Below are 17,731 nucleotides of genomic sequence, written 5' to 3'. Positions count from 1 at the left end.
ACAAAATAAAGGAGATGCAAATGATCTGTTGCTAAAGTTGACAGGGTTTTCCATTTAATATGGTTAGGCTCCATGTTCCTATTTACAATTAGCTCTGAAACCTGCTCACACTCTCTGCGGTGGACTATTCTTGTAAAAAGCAAGGGATGTGTTCAGGAGAGACACAGCCAGGAAATACTGAGAGAAAGAATCAACAGCACAAATAATTTGCTGTTTACAGTGTCTTGATGGAATTCCTCAGTGTAAAGATAAAAGCCTTGGGCTTGAGAGAGCCCTTGAAAACTTCACTCAGTTCCTGACATTCTTTTGGTCCCCTATTGGAAGGTCTTGTTTCGGATGGTGTAAGAATCTTGTTTTGGATGATGTTTGTGTAAGAAACTTGTCAAAAAATGTAGATTATTTCTTTTCATGGTTCAGCAGGAGGGATCCTGGCCCTGGGGGCTGCACTGGAGGCACCTCTGGGTGCTGTGTCCAGCTCTGGATGCTGAGCACAGCAGGGCCAGGAGCTGCTGGAGCAGCCCTGAGCAGATTGCCCCGAGAGCCTGGGGGCTCTCCTCCCTGTGAAAGATTATAACTCGAATGCAGAACAAAACATTTAGTAGAATAATAGTTGCCAGTTACTCCCAGTTTTCTGTGTGACTTTTAGGTTGGTTCTACTTTTAAGAATTGTTACTTCTCTTTTTCTTGTCCCTTCTTTTGTAGGTTTTTGTGAAAAGTCATATTAAATGTACTTCCCTCTCCAGGAGAGCTGAAGAGGGACTGGGGACAAGGGATGGAGGGCTGGGACACAGGGAATGGCTCCCAGTGCCAGAGGGCAGGGCTGGATGGGATATTGGGAATTAGGAATTGTTCCCTGTGAGGGTGGGCAGGCCCTGGCACAGGGTACCCAGAGAAGTTGTTATTTTAAGTCATTAAGACATCAGCCCAGCACCATTATGTTCACCACTATCCCAGGTCCTCAAGGTTTTTGAATGCTTCCAGAGATGGTGAATTCCCTGGGCAGCCCATTCAGTGCTTGGGAACCCTTTCTGTGTAGGAAATTTCCCTTATATCCAATCCAAACCTCCCCTGGTGCAACCTGAGGCCATTTCCTTCCACCCTCTCCTTTGTTACCTGGGAAAAGGGACTGCCACTCACTTCCATGTCCATTTTCATTTCCACAGGGCAATAGAACAGCACAAATGTAGTTAATCACATCTAATATTCTTTCTGATTCAGATTTTAGTTTTTAGAAGAGCTTTCAGATCACAGGTGTAGTGGAGTGCTGTGAGTTCTTAGCAACCTCCTCCAAGTGTTTGGTTTCATTTCTCTCAACTTTGTCTTTATGCTGAGAAGTGCTCAAAGAACTTTTGCTGAGGGTGATTTCCCTGTGGAAAAGGAGCAGGTCTGGCTGAAAGGGAAAATTAAATCAATCACAGTTTGCAGGTCAGGTGATGAAAAGTTTAAAAGCCTGCTCCTCAGGTAACACTTTGATGCTGGTTATATCCTTGCTGCCTCCCTGACAGCCAGGTCAGCAAAGGGTGAAATAATTGACTGGCTCTGGGGAACAGTGTGGCTTTTACAGGTTTGCTTTTCCCCCTGATAACTGCAAAACTGCTGCTGAAAATTGGTTTTTGATGATGGCACTTCAGTGGCATTAGGGACTTGGGATTTGAGTTAGGAGGAATCACATAATCATGGAGTGGTTTGGATTGGAAGGGATCTTAAAGGTCATCCTTGTTCCACCCCTGACATGGGCAGGGCCACCTTCCACGTGTCCCAGCCTGTTCCTGAACACTTCCAGAGACAGGAAAGTGTGGAGAAGAAGGCAGTGCTTGATTGCAAAAGCAACAAAACTGCTTAGGAAAAGCTTTTCTTAATGGAAAATGAAGTTTTTCCAGGCAGGTTGTAGTGCCAAGTATTCCTAGTTTTCCTATATGTTTCTATTAGTATGTTTGCAAACACAACCAGGAGCTGGGGCAGATTTATTGACACTAAAACTGGGAGGAAAATCTGATAGAAGTATGTCAGACTGGTGTTTGTACTAGTTCTGGTCCCTGTTATCCATCCCTCTGTTGGCTCCCAAAATCTCCTAATCTGGGATTCTGCTCCTAAACTTGGTGTGCTCCTCACTCAGCCACTTCCTTATCAGTTGTTTGGAATTCTGACTCCTTGACAGCAGTGTGATCAGAGGCTGATACACAGCTGTAGGTTAGAAAGGGTGCTGTAGAATTTGTGGATAACAAAGGCCTTTTTTACACTTTTTAGTTCTGTGATAAAGCAATTTTCAGGAAAAGAAAGGATTTGCTCTTTCCTGTGCATGAGGATGCTTCCCTGTTCTCATAGAAGGTGAAATGGATAGGAAATTGGGCATGTTCCTCAATCTGTTATAAAATCCAGCTTGCTCTTCCTCTGTAGTGCTCCACTCCTTACCTCAAGGATTCCTTTGGCCTTCTGGGCAAAAATAGGAGGGATCTCACAGCAGGACTATTGTAAGGTTGAATTATTGCTTAACAAGACTTGTATCCAAATGTAGTTGAAGATGGAAATTTTGGTTTGTGATAGTTTTTTGTGTTTGATGGATCCAGGGGTGGCACCAGGATGGGCAGAGGGATGGAGCAGCTCTTCTGGGAGAGCTGGGATTGTTCACCTGGGGTGGAGAAGATTTGGGGTGACCAAATTGTGGCCTTGCAGAGCCTGAAGAAACCAAGAGAAAACATGGGGAGAGGCAATTTCCAAGAGCTGGAGTGCCAGGACAAGGGGGAATGACTTCCCAGTGCCCGAGGGCAGGGCTGGGTGGGATATTGGGAATGAGGAATTGTTCCCTGTGAGGGTGGGCAGGCCCTGGCACAGGGTGCCCAGAGCAGCTGGGGCTGCCCCTGGATCCCTGGCAGTGCCCAAGGCCAGGCTGGACACTGGGGCTGGGAGCAGCCTGGGACAGTGGAAGGTGTCCCTGACATGGCAGGAGTAAAAAATGAACTTTAAAGATGTTTCCTTCCAGCCCAGGCCATTCTGTGATTCCAGGATTCTGTGATCACTGGGGGTCCCTCCCTACATTTCCCCCAAACTCTTCTTTTCATTCCCTTTTTCTGAGCCTCAGGTTACAGGGTCTTTCACCTTTCCAACATCTGGAAACATCTGGGAGACTGGAGCCAACTTCAGACTAAACACATTGGGGCACATGTTTGGAAAGTAAGTTTTAATGGCTCTGCTCTGGGCTGCACCAAGAAAATCCAGGTCTGCTGGCACTGCTCAATTTTTTTCCCCAGGGATGCTTTCCTGCAGGAAAACCAGTGTGAACAGATAAAGAGGACAGAAAAGCATCAGTAAATTGTCCTTCTTTTGCCTCCTTTATAAAAGAAAACAGCTGCATGTGGTGCACAAAAGATGTCAAGGAAATTTTAAGAAAAATTATGCAAATCTGTGAGCAATGTTTAGACAGGCTCTAATAATTTTAATAATTCAGGGTTAGAGCAGAGTGTAGTGCAGGCTCCTGCTGCTCCTTTCCAAATGGTTTGCAAACAGACCCCAGGATGGCTCCAAATTAAGGTGAAAACATTCAAGTCATTTAATTCACACCTTCAGCAGCCACTGCTGATCACGGTGCTCCCAAAGAACTGCTGCATCTGATTCATTATTTAGGAGTCCTTGTGTGTTTAAAGTGTAAATGAGGCTTTTCTAAACAGAGAGCAAATAAACCTCATTGCTGATGGGCTTGAGAAGTGGCTCAAGGAATTGGAAAGCAAACAGAATTTACAAAGCCAGTTTTAAGTATTTATTTGAGACCTGGCACAGCCCCAGACTGTGTCCAGGACCTCCAAAAGGGATTACCTGGATATGTGGGGTGTGAGGGAAGTGAGATGGATCTTCATCTCTGTGGGTTTTGTGCAGAAGCATTTCTTTGGAGGAAAGTTTCCATCAGAATTTCCTTGTCCAAGGCCATGCTCCACTCACAATTCCTGCCACCTTATTATCAGTCCTGTATTGAGAGATGAGTCCCCCCCATTCCTCAAGCCCAGAGATGGATTTAAGGTTAATTCTGAAAAATAGGTTCCTATTTTGAGACACAAACCCAGCAAAGCTTGGCATCCCATCGGTAGCATAAAACTGTACTTCCAAAGATGTCATATTCCTAGAATCAGAATGAAAACTACATCTTTTTCCATTTTCTGTTGAACAGGAATGGAAGTATGGCACCCTCAGGAAAATGTGAATGAAACAGAACAACCAGGGGCTCCAGTTCATGGGGATCTTGTGCATAAAGGACCATCAAGGAAGAGGCACCAAAGGCCCTTTGCCTCACATCCAAAACTTCCAAAATCCTGGGCTTATGTGGGGGAAAAGAGCCAAGAAAGCCTCATTGCTCTAGCTTTCTCTTTCTTCCTACACTGAGTTCTGGGGATTTGCAGGTTTTCCCATTTGGCAGGAGGACCTCACAAGCCTGCAGACCCTTTCCCTGGTCACCTTGTTGCAGAGCAAAAATCCTGGGGGATTTTTTGGGTCACATTTGGCATTTGAGGTGGTTGGAGGTGACACCAGCACCGGTGTTGGCTCAGGCTGCTCCCTGGTTTTGGGGTGGTGGGCACCCATAGCCTGGCCTTGTCTTCCCAACAACTACTAACACACCAAAGGAGGCAGATCTCTGATGAAAACCAGTTTGTGCTGCTGCACATTTGTCAAACCTGACAGGGAATATTCCCAGGGACTTAAAACCAGTGCTATTGGAAAATGATCCATGAGGGATTTCAGGAGGGAATGGAGGGACTGCAAACACCAATGATATCCCACAGTCTGCAGTTGCCTCCAAAATAAATCACTGCAGTGGGCACTGAATTAATTCTAATTTTCAACAGCAGTGTTTTTGGGAGCTGTGCTTTTTGAGCTCTGGGTGTGAATTTCTGTCCCATTTAAGGACTGGTCATTGTACATTTTGCAGGTTGCAGTTTCTGGTTTAAATCTGCCCCATTTGGCCTCAATAGGACAAGTTGGAGCAATGGTTTTGGTGCATTCAACCCATGAATTTGAGGAAAATTTTAGGAAAAGAAATCCCAAAGTTAGCAAAGATGAAAATACATTTAAAGGAAAGTGCTTGGGCTTTTGAGTTGAGCAGATTTGAGTTAGGTGAACAAAAATAAACTGGATAAAATTTGGTTTGCTTTGGCTTGGGACCTATTGAGCAGACAAAGAATAAATACAACATTTATTAACACAGTCTCAATAAAATAAACCAGGTCTGAAATAGAACTAAGATTGGGTTTGTGATAACATATTCAAATGGGAAAACTTGGATATCCCTGGGAGCGTGGATTCTTCCAAGACTTCTCCTTTTAAGTGCAAATCATTCTGGTTGCAGGTACCAAACTCCATAATCAATGTACATAATCAGAGGATTTGTGTTTCCAAGAGCTCAGCCCTGCCTGGGAATATGCACAAACTTTGTTAATATACATATTTTCTCCCCAAAGTAGCAAAATAAACTCTGGTGCTTTCATCAGGGGAAGGTGTAAGGAACTTGTTCTCAGGAGTGGGAAAACTCTCAGGGTGAAAAGTGGTTGCAGAATGGAGTGCTGTGACAGGAACCAGCCTTTGCTTTGGGAATGTCATCCCATAAGGTGGGATTGTGTAAAGTTTCATGATCCTGAGCTCCTTTGTGCTCCAAGCTTTCCCTGTACTGGTTCTCCCTCCTCTCTGAGTGTTTTCTTCCCCAGTATTCCATAATATATTGGTTGAAGGTTGGACTTGATGATCTCGGTGGTCTCTTCCAATCTTAATGATTTCATGTGGATGGAACTAAAACTTGCTGAGGTTTCTGCTCTGTCTCAAAATATCAGGACCATAGAATAAAGACCCATCAGTCCACTCAGCAGGATCCAAGGAGAAGATGTTTTCCTCAGAAGGTTTGGTCTGAAGACATCCAGTGCTGAAGGTCCCCTTATTTACAGAGTCTCATGGTTTTTCCTGGATTTTCATGAGGATCTGGATGTTTGGCTCTTATCCCAGTGCCTGGATCCAGTCTCTGGCCAGTTTGGGTGTTCATTTGCATTGCTTTTGGGTGAGGCCACAAACCTGGGTTTGCTCTGGTTTTGCTGCACCAGCAGCATTTTTCTTCTTCGTTTGGACTTGAGTCATTCTGAAAGCATTTTCCCTCATTGTCTGACCTTGATGGAATGCAGGGATGACTCCTGGGATCATTCCCTAGGACTATTCAGTGATGATGCTGGTTTTTTATTTCCCACAGAGGAGTTTGCCTATCTATGTACAGGAAAAAATCCCCAGGAAGCTTCCTGGTGCTAATGTGCTTATAGACTCATGGAATCTCCTGGTTTGGAAGATCCCCACAAGGATCATCCAGTCCCACACTTGGCTGTGCCCAGGACACCTCAACAATCCCACCTGGAGCATTGTACAAGCTCTCCTGGAGCTCTGGCAGCCTTGGTGCCATGTCCATTCCCTGGGCAGCCTTTTCAGTGTCCCAGCACCCTCTGGGTGGTCAAGCTCCTTTGACCAAAGGCTGTGGCACTGGAAGAAATTTCCATAATTTCCTGAAACTCCCTCCCTGGAAAACCTGCAGAGTGGTTGTGTTGAGCCTGTTTATTCAGAATGTTGTTGTTGTTTTGTCCTAAAAATTCTAAATCACCTTCAAAGTTGCCAAAGTCTTCTGGGAAGGAAGGCAAGAAACAAAGACAAGGCTGGAATAGCCTGGAGAGGTTTTATCTCACCACTGGCTGTGGGATGTGCATTGTTATTACTTATCTGCTGTCTGGTACAAAGAGGAATATTCTTCAAATGCTCCCAGAAATTTTCGCCTGTGGTTTGGTTTGTTGTTGTTGTTGTTTTGTTTGCATTTTTTTGTTTTGATTTTCTTGTTTTTGTTTATTTGGTTGGTTTTTTGTTGAAAACCTTTTCATTGTGTATAGTGTGCTTTATAAAGTACCAGTTTTGTTCATGGCCATTTTTTGTGTCTGGTATGAGAGCACCAGCCTGGGAATGTTTTTTATCAAGAACCAGTAGGTTTTGTGTAGATAATGGACAATCTTATGTCAACCTTATCAATCTGTTTCTGGTCCCACTGGCTAAACTAAAAACCAAAAAAGAAACCTTTTTTTAGAATTTCATTTCAAGGGATATTTTACCCTTGTGGGGTTTTTCAGGGACTCAACCAATCAATACCAATATTGAGCATCTTCCAACTGATCAATTTTTATCCATTTAGTTTTTGTCATCTCTTGCACCTTGTTGTACCAAGAGGTCTGTAAGGCTTTATCACCAGCCCCCTGGGCAGATGAGCAGGGTTAATGTTGCTGCCTTCTCAGTGTGTGAGCTTTTAAAACCCCTTAAAGAAGAGCCTGTGTGGTTTGCAAATACCTCAAACATCTTTTATTTTCACCTGTAAAGCCAGTAAGAGCATGGACAAAGTTATTCTGGAGCTAAGGAGCTTGTGGAAGAGGGAGCTGGAATTCAATTTCAGATCTGGATCTGTCCTGAGCACCCAGGACACCAGGTTAGGTGGGTCTTTGGGCTGATCTTGGACAGGTATTTCCATGTGCAATAGATGCTTTTTATTTCAATTATGAAGCAGGGTGCAGTTTTTTTCGTCCTAAAAGCAATCCTTTGTAAATTATGTTTTACAGAGATTGGATTTTGAGTAGCAATTGAGTGTAAACAGATTTTGGAGAGAGGGATTTGCATTTGCCTTCTGTGTCATTCAGAGTTAGAGCACGTTCAAAAGAGTTTGGAAATGTTAAGGAAAATAGAAAATATTCCCAGAAGGAGATGTTTTTGAAGACTGAAATGTAGAAAATGATCCCCTGGAGGGGGAACCTCAGTTCTCCAATCTTCTGCAGATTCATTTTGCTTTAACACTTGGGATACAGAGTATTGCTGGACATTGAAAGACTTTGCAGGCCACAGCCCAATCCCATAAGTACATTCTTGTGTTGCAAAAATTGATCTAAATGCAGAGAAAAGCCTTGCTTGATGTTCAGAGACTTATCAACCACATTGGTGCCTTCCAGCCCAAACCACTTCATGATTCAATTAGGTTTATTCCCAGACCAGTGATAATTCCTCACACTTTACAAAAGGGTTCTGCCAAAACATTCAACTAAAATAATCCCAGAATGTGTCAGAATCCTTCAGGAAGTGCCTACTAACAAGGCACTGCCAGGCTCCTGTCTTTAGCAGAGCATGACCAGCAGATCCCACATTCCATGGCTTTTTGCACCTGAGTCCAATGCCCTTCCCACAGAATGTTCACCTGAGATTGGGCTGTAAAATCAAAACCTTCCCTTTTATTTCAACCTAATGAAGATTTTCAGCTCCTGGATTCCAAAATTGTTAAAATACCTACAGCACTTGATAGTTTTTCATTTTGTTGTCCTGTTTTGCAGCCATTTTTGAATAATTGCAACAAGCTCAGAAAAATGATGTTCCCTCTGACAATAAAGCATCTTTCCTCTCTTGTCCAGCCTGTTGGGTTCTGGCTGTTTTTGTTGCTTTTTTAGCCAACAGCTTCCTTGATTTTGATTCCTTGAAGCTTATCCTGTACTAATCCCTTGGAAATCTGTATGGTCATTCCACAAGGTGCCTCAGTCATCAATCAGGGAAAAGCAGCCAGATTGTGTGGTTTCCATGGAAGATGGAAAGCTGTTCTTAAAATCTGCTTGTGGTGATGGGCAATCAAAATTTTCTATCAGTATTTTTTTTCTTCTTTCATTAGCTGGGAAAAATATCCCTAATGGTAGTCCTGGGTGTCCTTTGCAGTGGTTTGTGCACAAAGGACAGAAGGGCTGGCCCTGCTGAGGGACCTTCAGGGCTGTGTCCAGTTCTAGGTCCCCAATCCAGGAAGGGCATGGAGGGGCTGGAGCGTGTCCAGGGAAGGGGCTGGAGCCCCAGGAGGGGCTGAGGGAGCTGGGAAGGGGCTGAGCCTGGAGCAAAGGAGGCTCAGGGGGCCCTTGTGGCTCTGCACAACTCCCTGCCAGGAGGGGACAGCCAGGGGGGGCCGGGCTGTGCTGCCAGGGAACAGGGACAGGACAAGGGCAAAGGGCCTCAAGCTGGGCCAGGGCAGGCTCAGCTTGGACAGCAGCAGCAATTTCTGCATGCAAAGGGTGCTCAGGCCTTGGCAGGGGCTGCCCAGGGAGCTTTGCAGTGCCCAGCCCTGCAGGTGTCCCAGCAAGGGCTGGAGGTGGCACTCAGGGCTCTGGGCTGGGGACAAGGTGGGCACTGGGCACAGCTGGCACTCCATGGGCTGGCAGGGATTTTCCAGCCTCAGGGATAATGTGATTGTTTGAATTTTTGCTTGTGCAGTAAAATTTCAAAGCAGATTTTCTGTAAACTCATTGCATCAGTGAGTTACAAATACCACCAGACTGGTTTGCTTTATTGCTGTTAGTTATGGAAAAACTGGTGGTGCAGACACATCAGATTTGTCATTAGGATGTTCCCTCCCTGGTATTTTAGGCAGGATGTAAGGAAAAACTTAGAGATCTCTAAGGGGGAATGGGAAAGGCCTCTGAAATATCAGAGACTTCATAAAGTAGAAAAATAAAACTTTAAGGATGGCTTTTAAAAGGCTGATTTGCCAACTGCTGTCTCTCAGAGACAGAATACAGGTGCTTCATGAATATCTGAGGAAAATCCAGCCCGTTTTTAAGAAGAAAAGAATCCCTGGATCAAACCAAAGCAAACACAAGTGCTTTGTGAAACCAAGCAGAGTGAAGCAGAGCAGGGTCCAACGAGATGCAGAATCAAGGCAGTGATTTCAGTGAAGTGATGGTGGTTGACTGCAGACTATGAAATTCATCATCACAGATTTTAAATTGCTTAGATGTTTTTATAAGGGAATTTGGATTACCAACCCTTCTTTGCATTGTCATTGGGGCACACTAATGAGGGCAGTGCACAAACTGGTGGATTTTATAGATTTGACAGGACTTGTTGAGTAGACATCAACACTTGGCAGGATCACAGGGTTCAAAATGAGCTGGATTTTCCTGGTGAAATATCCTCTTCTTGTTAAAACTAGAGCTTGTCTCCCAAAGTTTCCAGGCCAAGCTCCTGGAGCAAAGTAGAACTGTACAGATGTTATTGAACAGGAAATTGTGCCAAGAGCCATAAAATGCCTGGGTAAAAACAATGTTTCTTATGTGGCTAAAAAGCTGTTGCTCCTTGAACTTGAAACCAGTCTTTGGTGCAAAGTTTTGCTGTTCTATTCCCAAATATTTGGCAATTTCCTTCCTGTCATCTCTATTGTGTCAGAAAAAAAAAAAAAGTCGTTTGAAAATAAATGATTGAAAAGACCTTGCTGTGGTGTTTTCCCCCACAGGACTACAAACCAGTTTGCTGGGGTCAAGATCAGTGATTATTTTGCTGTTTTAGCAAAAAAGCATCAGCCCCTTTTAGATGAATATTTTTATACACAGTCACTGTTATAAAGTGAAGGTGTAAAGAAACTTCATGCTACACTTTGGAATAAATTATTTGGGCCCTTAATAACAGGAGGTTGCATGGTAAATATTTTAACCTAATTTAAATCTTCTGCAGCCACTGACATTCACAGGTTTTCCTCGTAACTGCTGGTGAACTTCCACAAAGATAATTCCTGTTAATATTTTGGTGTGAAGCAAACTGGGGAGTGTTAATTTTGCAGAAAAAGGACATTTTTCAGAGGAGTGGTTATAAATGCTGTGCGTGCAAATCCGAGGCACCAGAGGGCAATGCTTGGGGTGGTTTGTGATGGTTGATGTTTGGGAAGTGAGCTGGGAGTGTTTTCCACAGGAAACTGTGTACAATGTGGGGGCTGACTGCTGAAAGGGGGCAGGATGGGACAGGATGGTCTCTTGTGAGACCCCACCTGGAATTCTGTGCACTGTTCTGCAGAGGAGGGCATGGAGCTGTTGGAGCAGGTCCAGAGGAGGCCATGGAGATGCTGAGGGGTCTGGAGCATCTTCCCTGTGGAGCCAGGCTGGGAGAGCTGGGAATGCTCAGCCTGGAGAAGGGAAGGGTGTATGGAGACCTCACAGCTCCTGCCAGGGCCTGAAGGGACACAGGGGAGCTGGAGAGGGACCCTGCAACAGGAACTGGAGGGACAGGACACAGGGAATGGGTTCAGACTGGCACAGAAGGAAAATTTAGGTTACATTTAAGGAATTCTTCACTGGCACAGGGTGCCCAGAGCAGCTGTGGCTGCCCCTGGATCCCTGGCAGTGCCCATGGCCAGGTTGGACAGGGCTTGGAGCAGCCTGGGACAGTGGGAGGTGTCCCTGCCCATGGCACAGGGTGGAATTTTGGATTTATAGGATCCCTCCCAACCCAAACCATTCTGAGTTCCTGTGATTCCATGGAAAGACCCACGCTAGGAGCTGGCTGCTCCTCTCAGTGCCACCTTTGTCTTGTGGCTGCCATCCTTGTGCTGCAATTCAGTTTCTGTTGCAGAGCAACTCCAGGTACAAACCCTCTTTTTTCCTGGAGAGCTTTATGTAACTGTGCTTTTTTTCCTCCCCTCATCACCTTGATGTGTTGCTCTCGCTGCAGAAAATTTATTCGGAGTTTGGTTGTTACTTCTGTGCTTTCATTTGTTCGAAGGGAGATTGGGGGATGATTGCTCAATGAAGAAAAAGCTCATCTTGTTAAGTAGATAGCTGGATGTGGCAGGTCTCATTGTCAATTTAAGTCATTGTGCCTTGCAAGTGCTTCTCCTGGCATTGTCTGATACAGCTGCAGTGTTACGGGCAGTTTTTTATTACAGATAATAAGGTTCAGACTCTTTAAACATCACTCAAAACATAAAACACCACAAAGCTGAGGTAGAAAACAGCATTTTCAGTGTCGCAGTGCTTGCAGAAATACACAGAAATGTGGATTCCCTATAAATTCCTCCCTGGGCTGTTCACTGTTGTTGCAGGCACTATCCTGGTTGACAACATGCTGATCAAAGGGACAGCAGGAGGGCCTGACCCCACCATCGAGCTCTCCCTGAAGGACAACGTGGATTACTGGGTGATCCTGGACCCCATCAAGCAGACCTTGTACCTGAACAGCACCGGCCGCGTGCTGGACAGAGATGTGAGTTGGGCCTTGCTTTTCTCCTCCACAAACACGTTCACCTCTAATTAACCATGCACACAACTCCTGCTAGGATATAATCCCTGCATCTGTCTTGTCCCCACATGGATGAGAACAGAGTTCATCTGATCCTTTGTTTAGGATTTATTGGGAGGACACAGGAACTTGACCTTATGTGCAAATATTATTGTGAACAAACATAACAATGAAGACCAAAATAACCTGATGTTAAGAGTTTTATATCTGACCAAACTTGACTCGTTTGTTGAATTGGATTTTTATTCTGTTTTGCTGGCTGCTTACCCCGTGCCCTGTGACATTTATTAGCAGCCTGCTTTTCCCTGTGTACACTGAATTATGAGCTGTGAGAAGTGACGAGTCGTGACTGCCACAATTCACTCACAAAGCTTTGCATGTTCCATTGAGAACGTGCTGGTTCACATTCTTTTTTTTAAGGCAGCCTAAAACATATTTGCTGTGCTCATTCCTGTTGGTGTTAAGGAAATATTGTCAGGGTAGGTTTGATTTTTATAAAAAGAAAGGCGAAAAACACAAAAATAAAATCTCGTTCCATTGAGAACATGCTGGTTCACATTCTTTTTTTAAGGCAGCCTAAAACATATTTGCTGTGCTTGTTCCTGTTGGTGTTAAGGAAATATTGCCAGGGTAGGTTTGATTTTTATAAAAAGATGAAAAGCATAAAATAAATAGGGGTGTTCTCATCTAGGCTAATTTCATTGAGGAGAAAACACTCTAAAAATAGAGACATTTCCTCACAGTGTTGCAACCTTGCGACAGAACCTGAAAGTAAAATTGACTTGCTAGTGCTTTAATCAATATGGCAAGAATGCTGTAAAACTCAGGAGCTCTCCTTGGAGTGCAGGGAAGTTTGTTTTGTATTAGCTTGATTGATTAATTTGTCTTCTCCATGTGTTTTGAGATAAATTCATAAGTACCAAAAACAACATGCAAATTTCCCCTCATTTCCATTTGCTGGTGAAAGGCACTAATTGAACTCAGCTGTTCTTAATTTTGTTTTAATTCACAAACTGTTTTCCCATGCAAAGCACAAAGTGTGGCAGAGTGGTCATGGTGGCAGAAGACTTTCTGGGAGAGTTGGCACTTCTTCAAGTGCCATCCAGCACCTGCTGGAGCAGCTTTGGCCTCTCAGATTTAATTTTAAGCCAGAGCAAAAAATGAGAGCCTGGAATGGAAGGTAAGGCTTGAGAATCACTCTAAGAAATGTGGGGTCAATTTTTATCAGCCCACACCCATCCACAGGGAGTTAGGAACTAAAATCCCTGTTGGATCAGTGCTAATTCTTCTTTTCAAGGCCATTTGTTGATGCTTTTTTGTCACCTTAACATGAATCAAAGTCAATGCTTTACCCAAAGAACCTCATAAGATTGCTTGAGTTTCAATATTAGTCACAGTCTAAACCAATTCCCATTCCTGTGAGTTCCTAGACACTTTACAGGGATGTTCTTTGCCAGAGGTGACTCAAGTCCCCTGGAAACAAGTGAAATGTGTACATTTCTTAATTAAATTCAGGTAATAACGTGTTTACATTGGTATTTAAGGTATTAATTCCTCATTTTTTACTATGAACTGGAACAATTCTTGCCTCTAATACTGTGTCCAATCATTCATCTCTGGCTATTTAAGTTCAGTGGGCTGTGAGAAGGAGATGTGGGCTTTAAGGTGGTTCAGATTTTGGGTGTGATGCCCCCTGTGCCTCTCTCGCATGGCCTCAGGGTAGTGCAGTCACTCACAACCCAAAGAAAAGGAGAGCAACCCTGAGTAAAAATATGAAATGTGTGTCATGGGCATTATCAATATGGCTCTTCTGGGGACATGGGTTAGTGCTGGGTCAACAGCTGAACTCCATGGTTTTGGAAGTCTTTTCCAGCCTTATGGATTCTCCTAAGGGACATTTCCAGCCTTCAGAACCAGGGCTGTGCTACCCCAGCACCACAGAACCATGCAGTGTGGGAGGGTTTCTTTTTGTTAACAAAAATCCCAACCTATTTTTCCCATCCTTCCACTCAAATCCACTTGAAGCTTTCCAGGACCAATGAAACCGGGAGTTTTATTAAGTTGAACATTTAGATTCAGCTTTTTTTATTACAGAGCAAAAATTGGAGTCTCTGATTCACAAATTGCATATATTTGGATACCCTTCCCATTTTTCTCTCCCTGCTGATTCAGTCAGCCTGATCCTGTCCTTTTATTTATTTCTTGCCTTTCTTGACAACAAATCTTCCTAGATTGATTGTTACGAAGAATGGCAGTGGGCTTTCCAAATAAAATCGGATAAAAAGAAAATTCCATGCTTTTCTTCTAAAACTTTAAGAAGAATGACCAGTGATAAATCAGAACTGAAGCTGCTGAAAGGTGCTGGGATGATTTGTCCCTGGTTTCATAAAGAAACTTTGCCATTGTGCCATTGCTTATTTACATATTTTTGTAAACTCAGAATATCAAATATTGATCAAATATCTGTCATTTCAAATAATTATATTATTCTTGGGCTTGGCTAATTAATCCAGATATACTTAGTAGTGACTGCAGCTTATTAAAGGCAGTCTAAAAACTCTTGAGTCTTACTAAAATGAGTAGTAAAAGCCATTCCAGCCTAAATTTCTTGGTCCATTCATCAGTTTGGGAGTTTTAGAGCACTGCTGTGTTCACTGCAGAGAGAAAAACAGGATTGGCCACACTGGAAGTAGTTTCTGAATATTTGCAAATGTAAGTGGTAGCAGATGTGATTTATTTCAGACTTGACCTTTCAATTCAAGACAAGAAAGAAACAACAAAGGCTTTGGGGAGTGTCCAGAGGAGGTCTTGGAGATGCTCAAGGGCTGGAGCCCCTCTGCTCTGGAGCCAGGCTGGGAGAGCTGGGAGTGCTCACCTGGAGAGGAGAAGGCTCCAGAGAGAGCTCAGAGCCCCTGCCAGGGCCTAAAGGGGTTCCAGGAGAGCTGGAGAGGGACTGGGGACAAGGGATGGAGGGACAGGACACAGGGAATGGCTCCCAGTGCCAGAGGGCAGGGCTGGATGGGATATTGGGAATTAGGAATTGTTCCCTGGCAGGGTGGGCAGGCCCTGGCACATAACAGTGGAGGATCTTAGAGCTGCTTCCAAGACCTTGACTTGGTCAGTCACAGGTTTCTCCTCAAGTCTTTTGTTTCTCTGGTGTTATCAACTTTCCCTCTGTCTCACATCTGGGAGACCCCACCTGCAGAGCTGCCCCAGCCCTGGGGCCAGCACAGGAGGGACCTGGAGCTGCTGCAGAGAGCCCTGGGCAGGCACCAGGATGGGCAGAGGGATGGAGCAGCTCTGCTGGGAGGAAAGGCTGGCACAGCTGGGGGTGCTCACCTGGAGAGGAGAAGCTCTGGGGTCACCAAACTGGGGCCTTGCAGGGCCTGAAGGGGCTGACAGGAGAGCTGGAGAGTGACTTGGGATAAGGGATGGAGGGACAGGACAAGGGGAATGGCTTCCCAGTGCCAGAGGACAGGATTATGTTGGATACTGGGAAGGAATCGTTCCCTGTGATGAGGATGGTGGGGCACTGGGACAGATTTCCCAGAGCAGCTGTGGCTGCCCCTGGCTCCCTGGCAGTGCCCAAGGCCAGGTTGGACAGGGCTCTGAGCACCCTGGGACAGTGGAAGGTGTAGGGAGGGAAGGAGATGATCTTGAAGGTCCCTTCCCACCCAAGCCCTTCTGGGATCTGTTGAATTCCAATAACAATTAACCAAGGGCTCAGAGAGGTGCCATTTTCCAGGTCCCTTTCCCACACTGTCTCTTTCCCCTTGCAGCCCCCCTTGTCCATCCAGTCCATCGTGGTGCAGGTGCAGTGTGTGAACAGGAAGGTGGGCACCATCATCAACCACGAGGTGCGCATCGTGGTGCGCGACCGCAACGACAACTCCCCGCAGTTCCAGCAGCAGCGCTACTACGTGGCCGTCAACGAGGTCAGAGCTTCCTCCTCCTCCTCCTCCTCCTCCTCCTCCTCCTCCTTTGGGTGGGGTCACTGCCAAATCCCAGCTTTCACTGCCTCCTCCTTGAAAACCAAAAAAATACGGTTGTTTCTTGTTGTGCTCGTCGCTTCGGTAGGCTTCATCTAATATCTTATCTTGCATCTTTTCCTTAAGGAATACAAAGACCCAGCAGAGTTTTCAGCAGGAATTTTGCAGAAGGCACCCAAATTTAAAGCAGTGTCTTCATGAATGAAGCGTTGTTTTCTGTTAAATTAAAGCACTTTTAACAACAAACCTATGTATGAGGAAAAGAAAGTTAAAAAACAGTTTAAAAAGGTTTATTAACAATGTTGAAGCTTGGCAAAGTGCAGATGTGGTTTATTGATGATGCTCTGATGCCTGTGAAATGAATTATTTTATTTTCTATTATTTATTATGTTATGGTTTGTTTGTTTGGGTTTTTTTTAATAGAGAACTGTGGATTGGACCACTGTATCATTTGAAGAAAAAAAAAATATTTTCTTCTTGAGCTGGTACAACTTCATTTCATTTTCCAGTGAAGTTTTTCATTCTGTTAGGGACTGAATAATCTGCCAATAAGCAGTACAAAAACCCCTGCGTTTTTAGGATTAGCATGTCAGGGCTTTAGTAATGAGTAGAAACAGGGACTTACATGAAGTAATGGAAATTAGGAGGCCTGAAACTATGTGGAAAATGGAAAGATGGGTCAGTTTTGTGCAGATGAAGAGTGAAAGAAGTAGAATTATATTTAAAAAATAAATTATATTAAATATGCAGCCTGGGTTTGCAGGATGGGGGGGTCTGTGAAAGAGCATGGCTGCTTTGATTTTAATAGACTTGATTTGAGGAAATTTCCTGTTTTGTTGTGTTTGGGGGATTCAGCTTTTCAACATGTCCTTTTGTTGTCTCTGGTCTCAATGGCCACGCATGTGCCTTGGGAAAAGAGTGGGCCATTGATGAGGTGAGGCATAATTAACTCAAAAGTATGGAAGAAACCCCTCCCCAAAACCACATATCATATTGGACCTGCAACTGACATAAAGATAAGCAAGGTTTTTCAAACTTCCTGGTTTTAAATTAAATTAAATTTAAATTAAATTAAAATATTTTTGGCACTCCAGCTGCCTGTGTGACTTCCCACTGGAATCTGGGAGCACTGGGAAGGTCCTCCATGGCCTTGTCCATGGTTTTCACATTGGCTTTCACATGGCCATGGAATTTCTCTGTTTCTACAGACCCAGTGCAGGAACGTTTCTGGTCCTGAGTAAAGGCAACATCAGCACAGGCCTGAAGTGCTTGTGTGGGTTGTGCTTCAGGGCCCAGATCACTTCCAAAACCTTCACCATTTCTGCAGGGAAACCAAAGACAGGCAGTATGGCCATGCTAAGAAAACAAGGATTTTCCATAATTAGCAAGAAGTCCAAAATGCAGAGTGCAAAATGCACCATTCCAAATTATTTGTGTTCAGAAGTTGAGCAAGCTTCTGAGGACACCAAGCATTTATTGGAATTATTGCTGGGCAAAATGCACTGTTGCTCTTTCCACCAGCTGCACCCTGATTTAATTAATTTCTTCTTTTTATTTTATCTCTGTTCCATGGATAACATCTGATGTGGCACCACTGTGCCCTTGAGCAGCACCCTGTGAGTTCATGCTCTCATTAATTAATTAACAAAAAAATAATTCACAAA

General features: G+C 44.3%; 1 protein-coding gene across 1 annotated transcript in view; it reads left to right on the top strand.

The window, feature by feature from the left end:
* The window catches only part of LOC136559720 (protocadherin-15-like), a 767,555-nt gene that overhangs the window by 550,474 nt on the left and 199,350 nt on the right, over positions 1-17,731 (top strand). Inside the window, exons 19-20 of the mRNA XM_066555080.1 lie at positions 11,882-12,042; positions 15,858-16,013. Of these exons, the coding sequence (XP_066411177.1) occupies positions 11,882-12,042; positions 15,858-16,013 (317 nt within the window). The remainder of the gene's footprint in view (positions 1-11,881; positions 12,043-15,857; positions 16,014-17,731) is intronic.

The sequence above is a fragment of the Molothrus aeneus genome, chromosome 8 (assembly GCF_037042795.1).
Source record: "Molothrus aeneus isolate 106 chromosome 8, BPBGC_Maene_1.0, whole genome shotgun sequence".
NCBI lineage: Eukaryota > Metazoa > Chordata > Aves > Passeriformes > Icteridae > Molothrus > Molothrus aeneus.
Note: the sequence above shows the minus strand (reverse complement) of the source record. Positions and strands in the feature narration are given on the sequence as shown.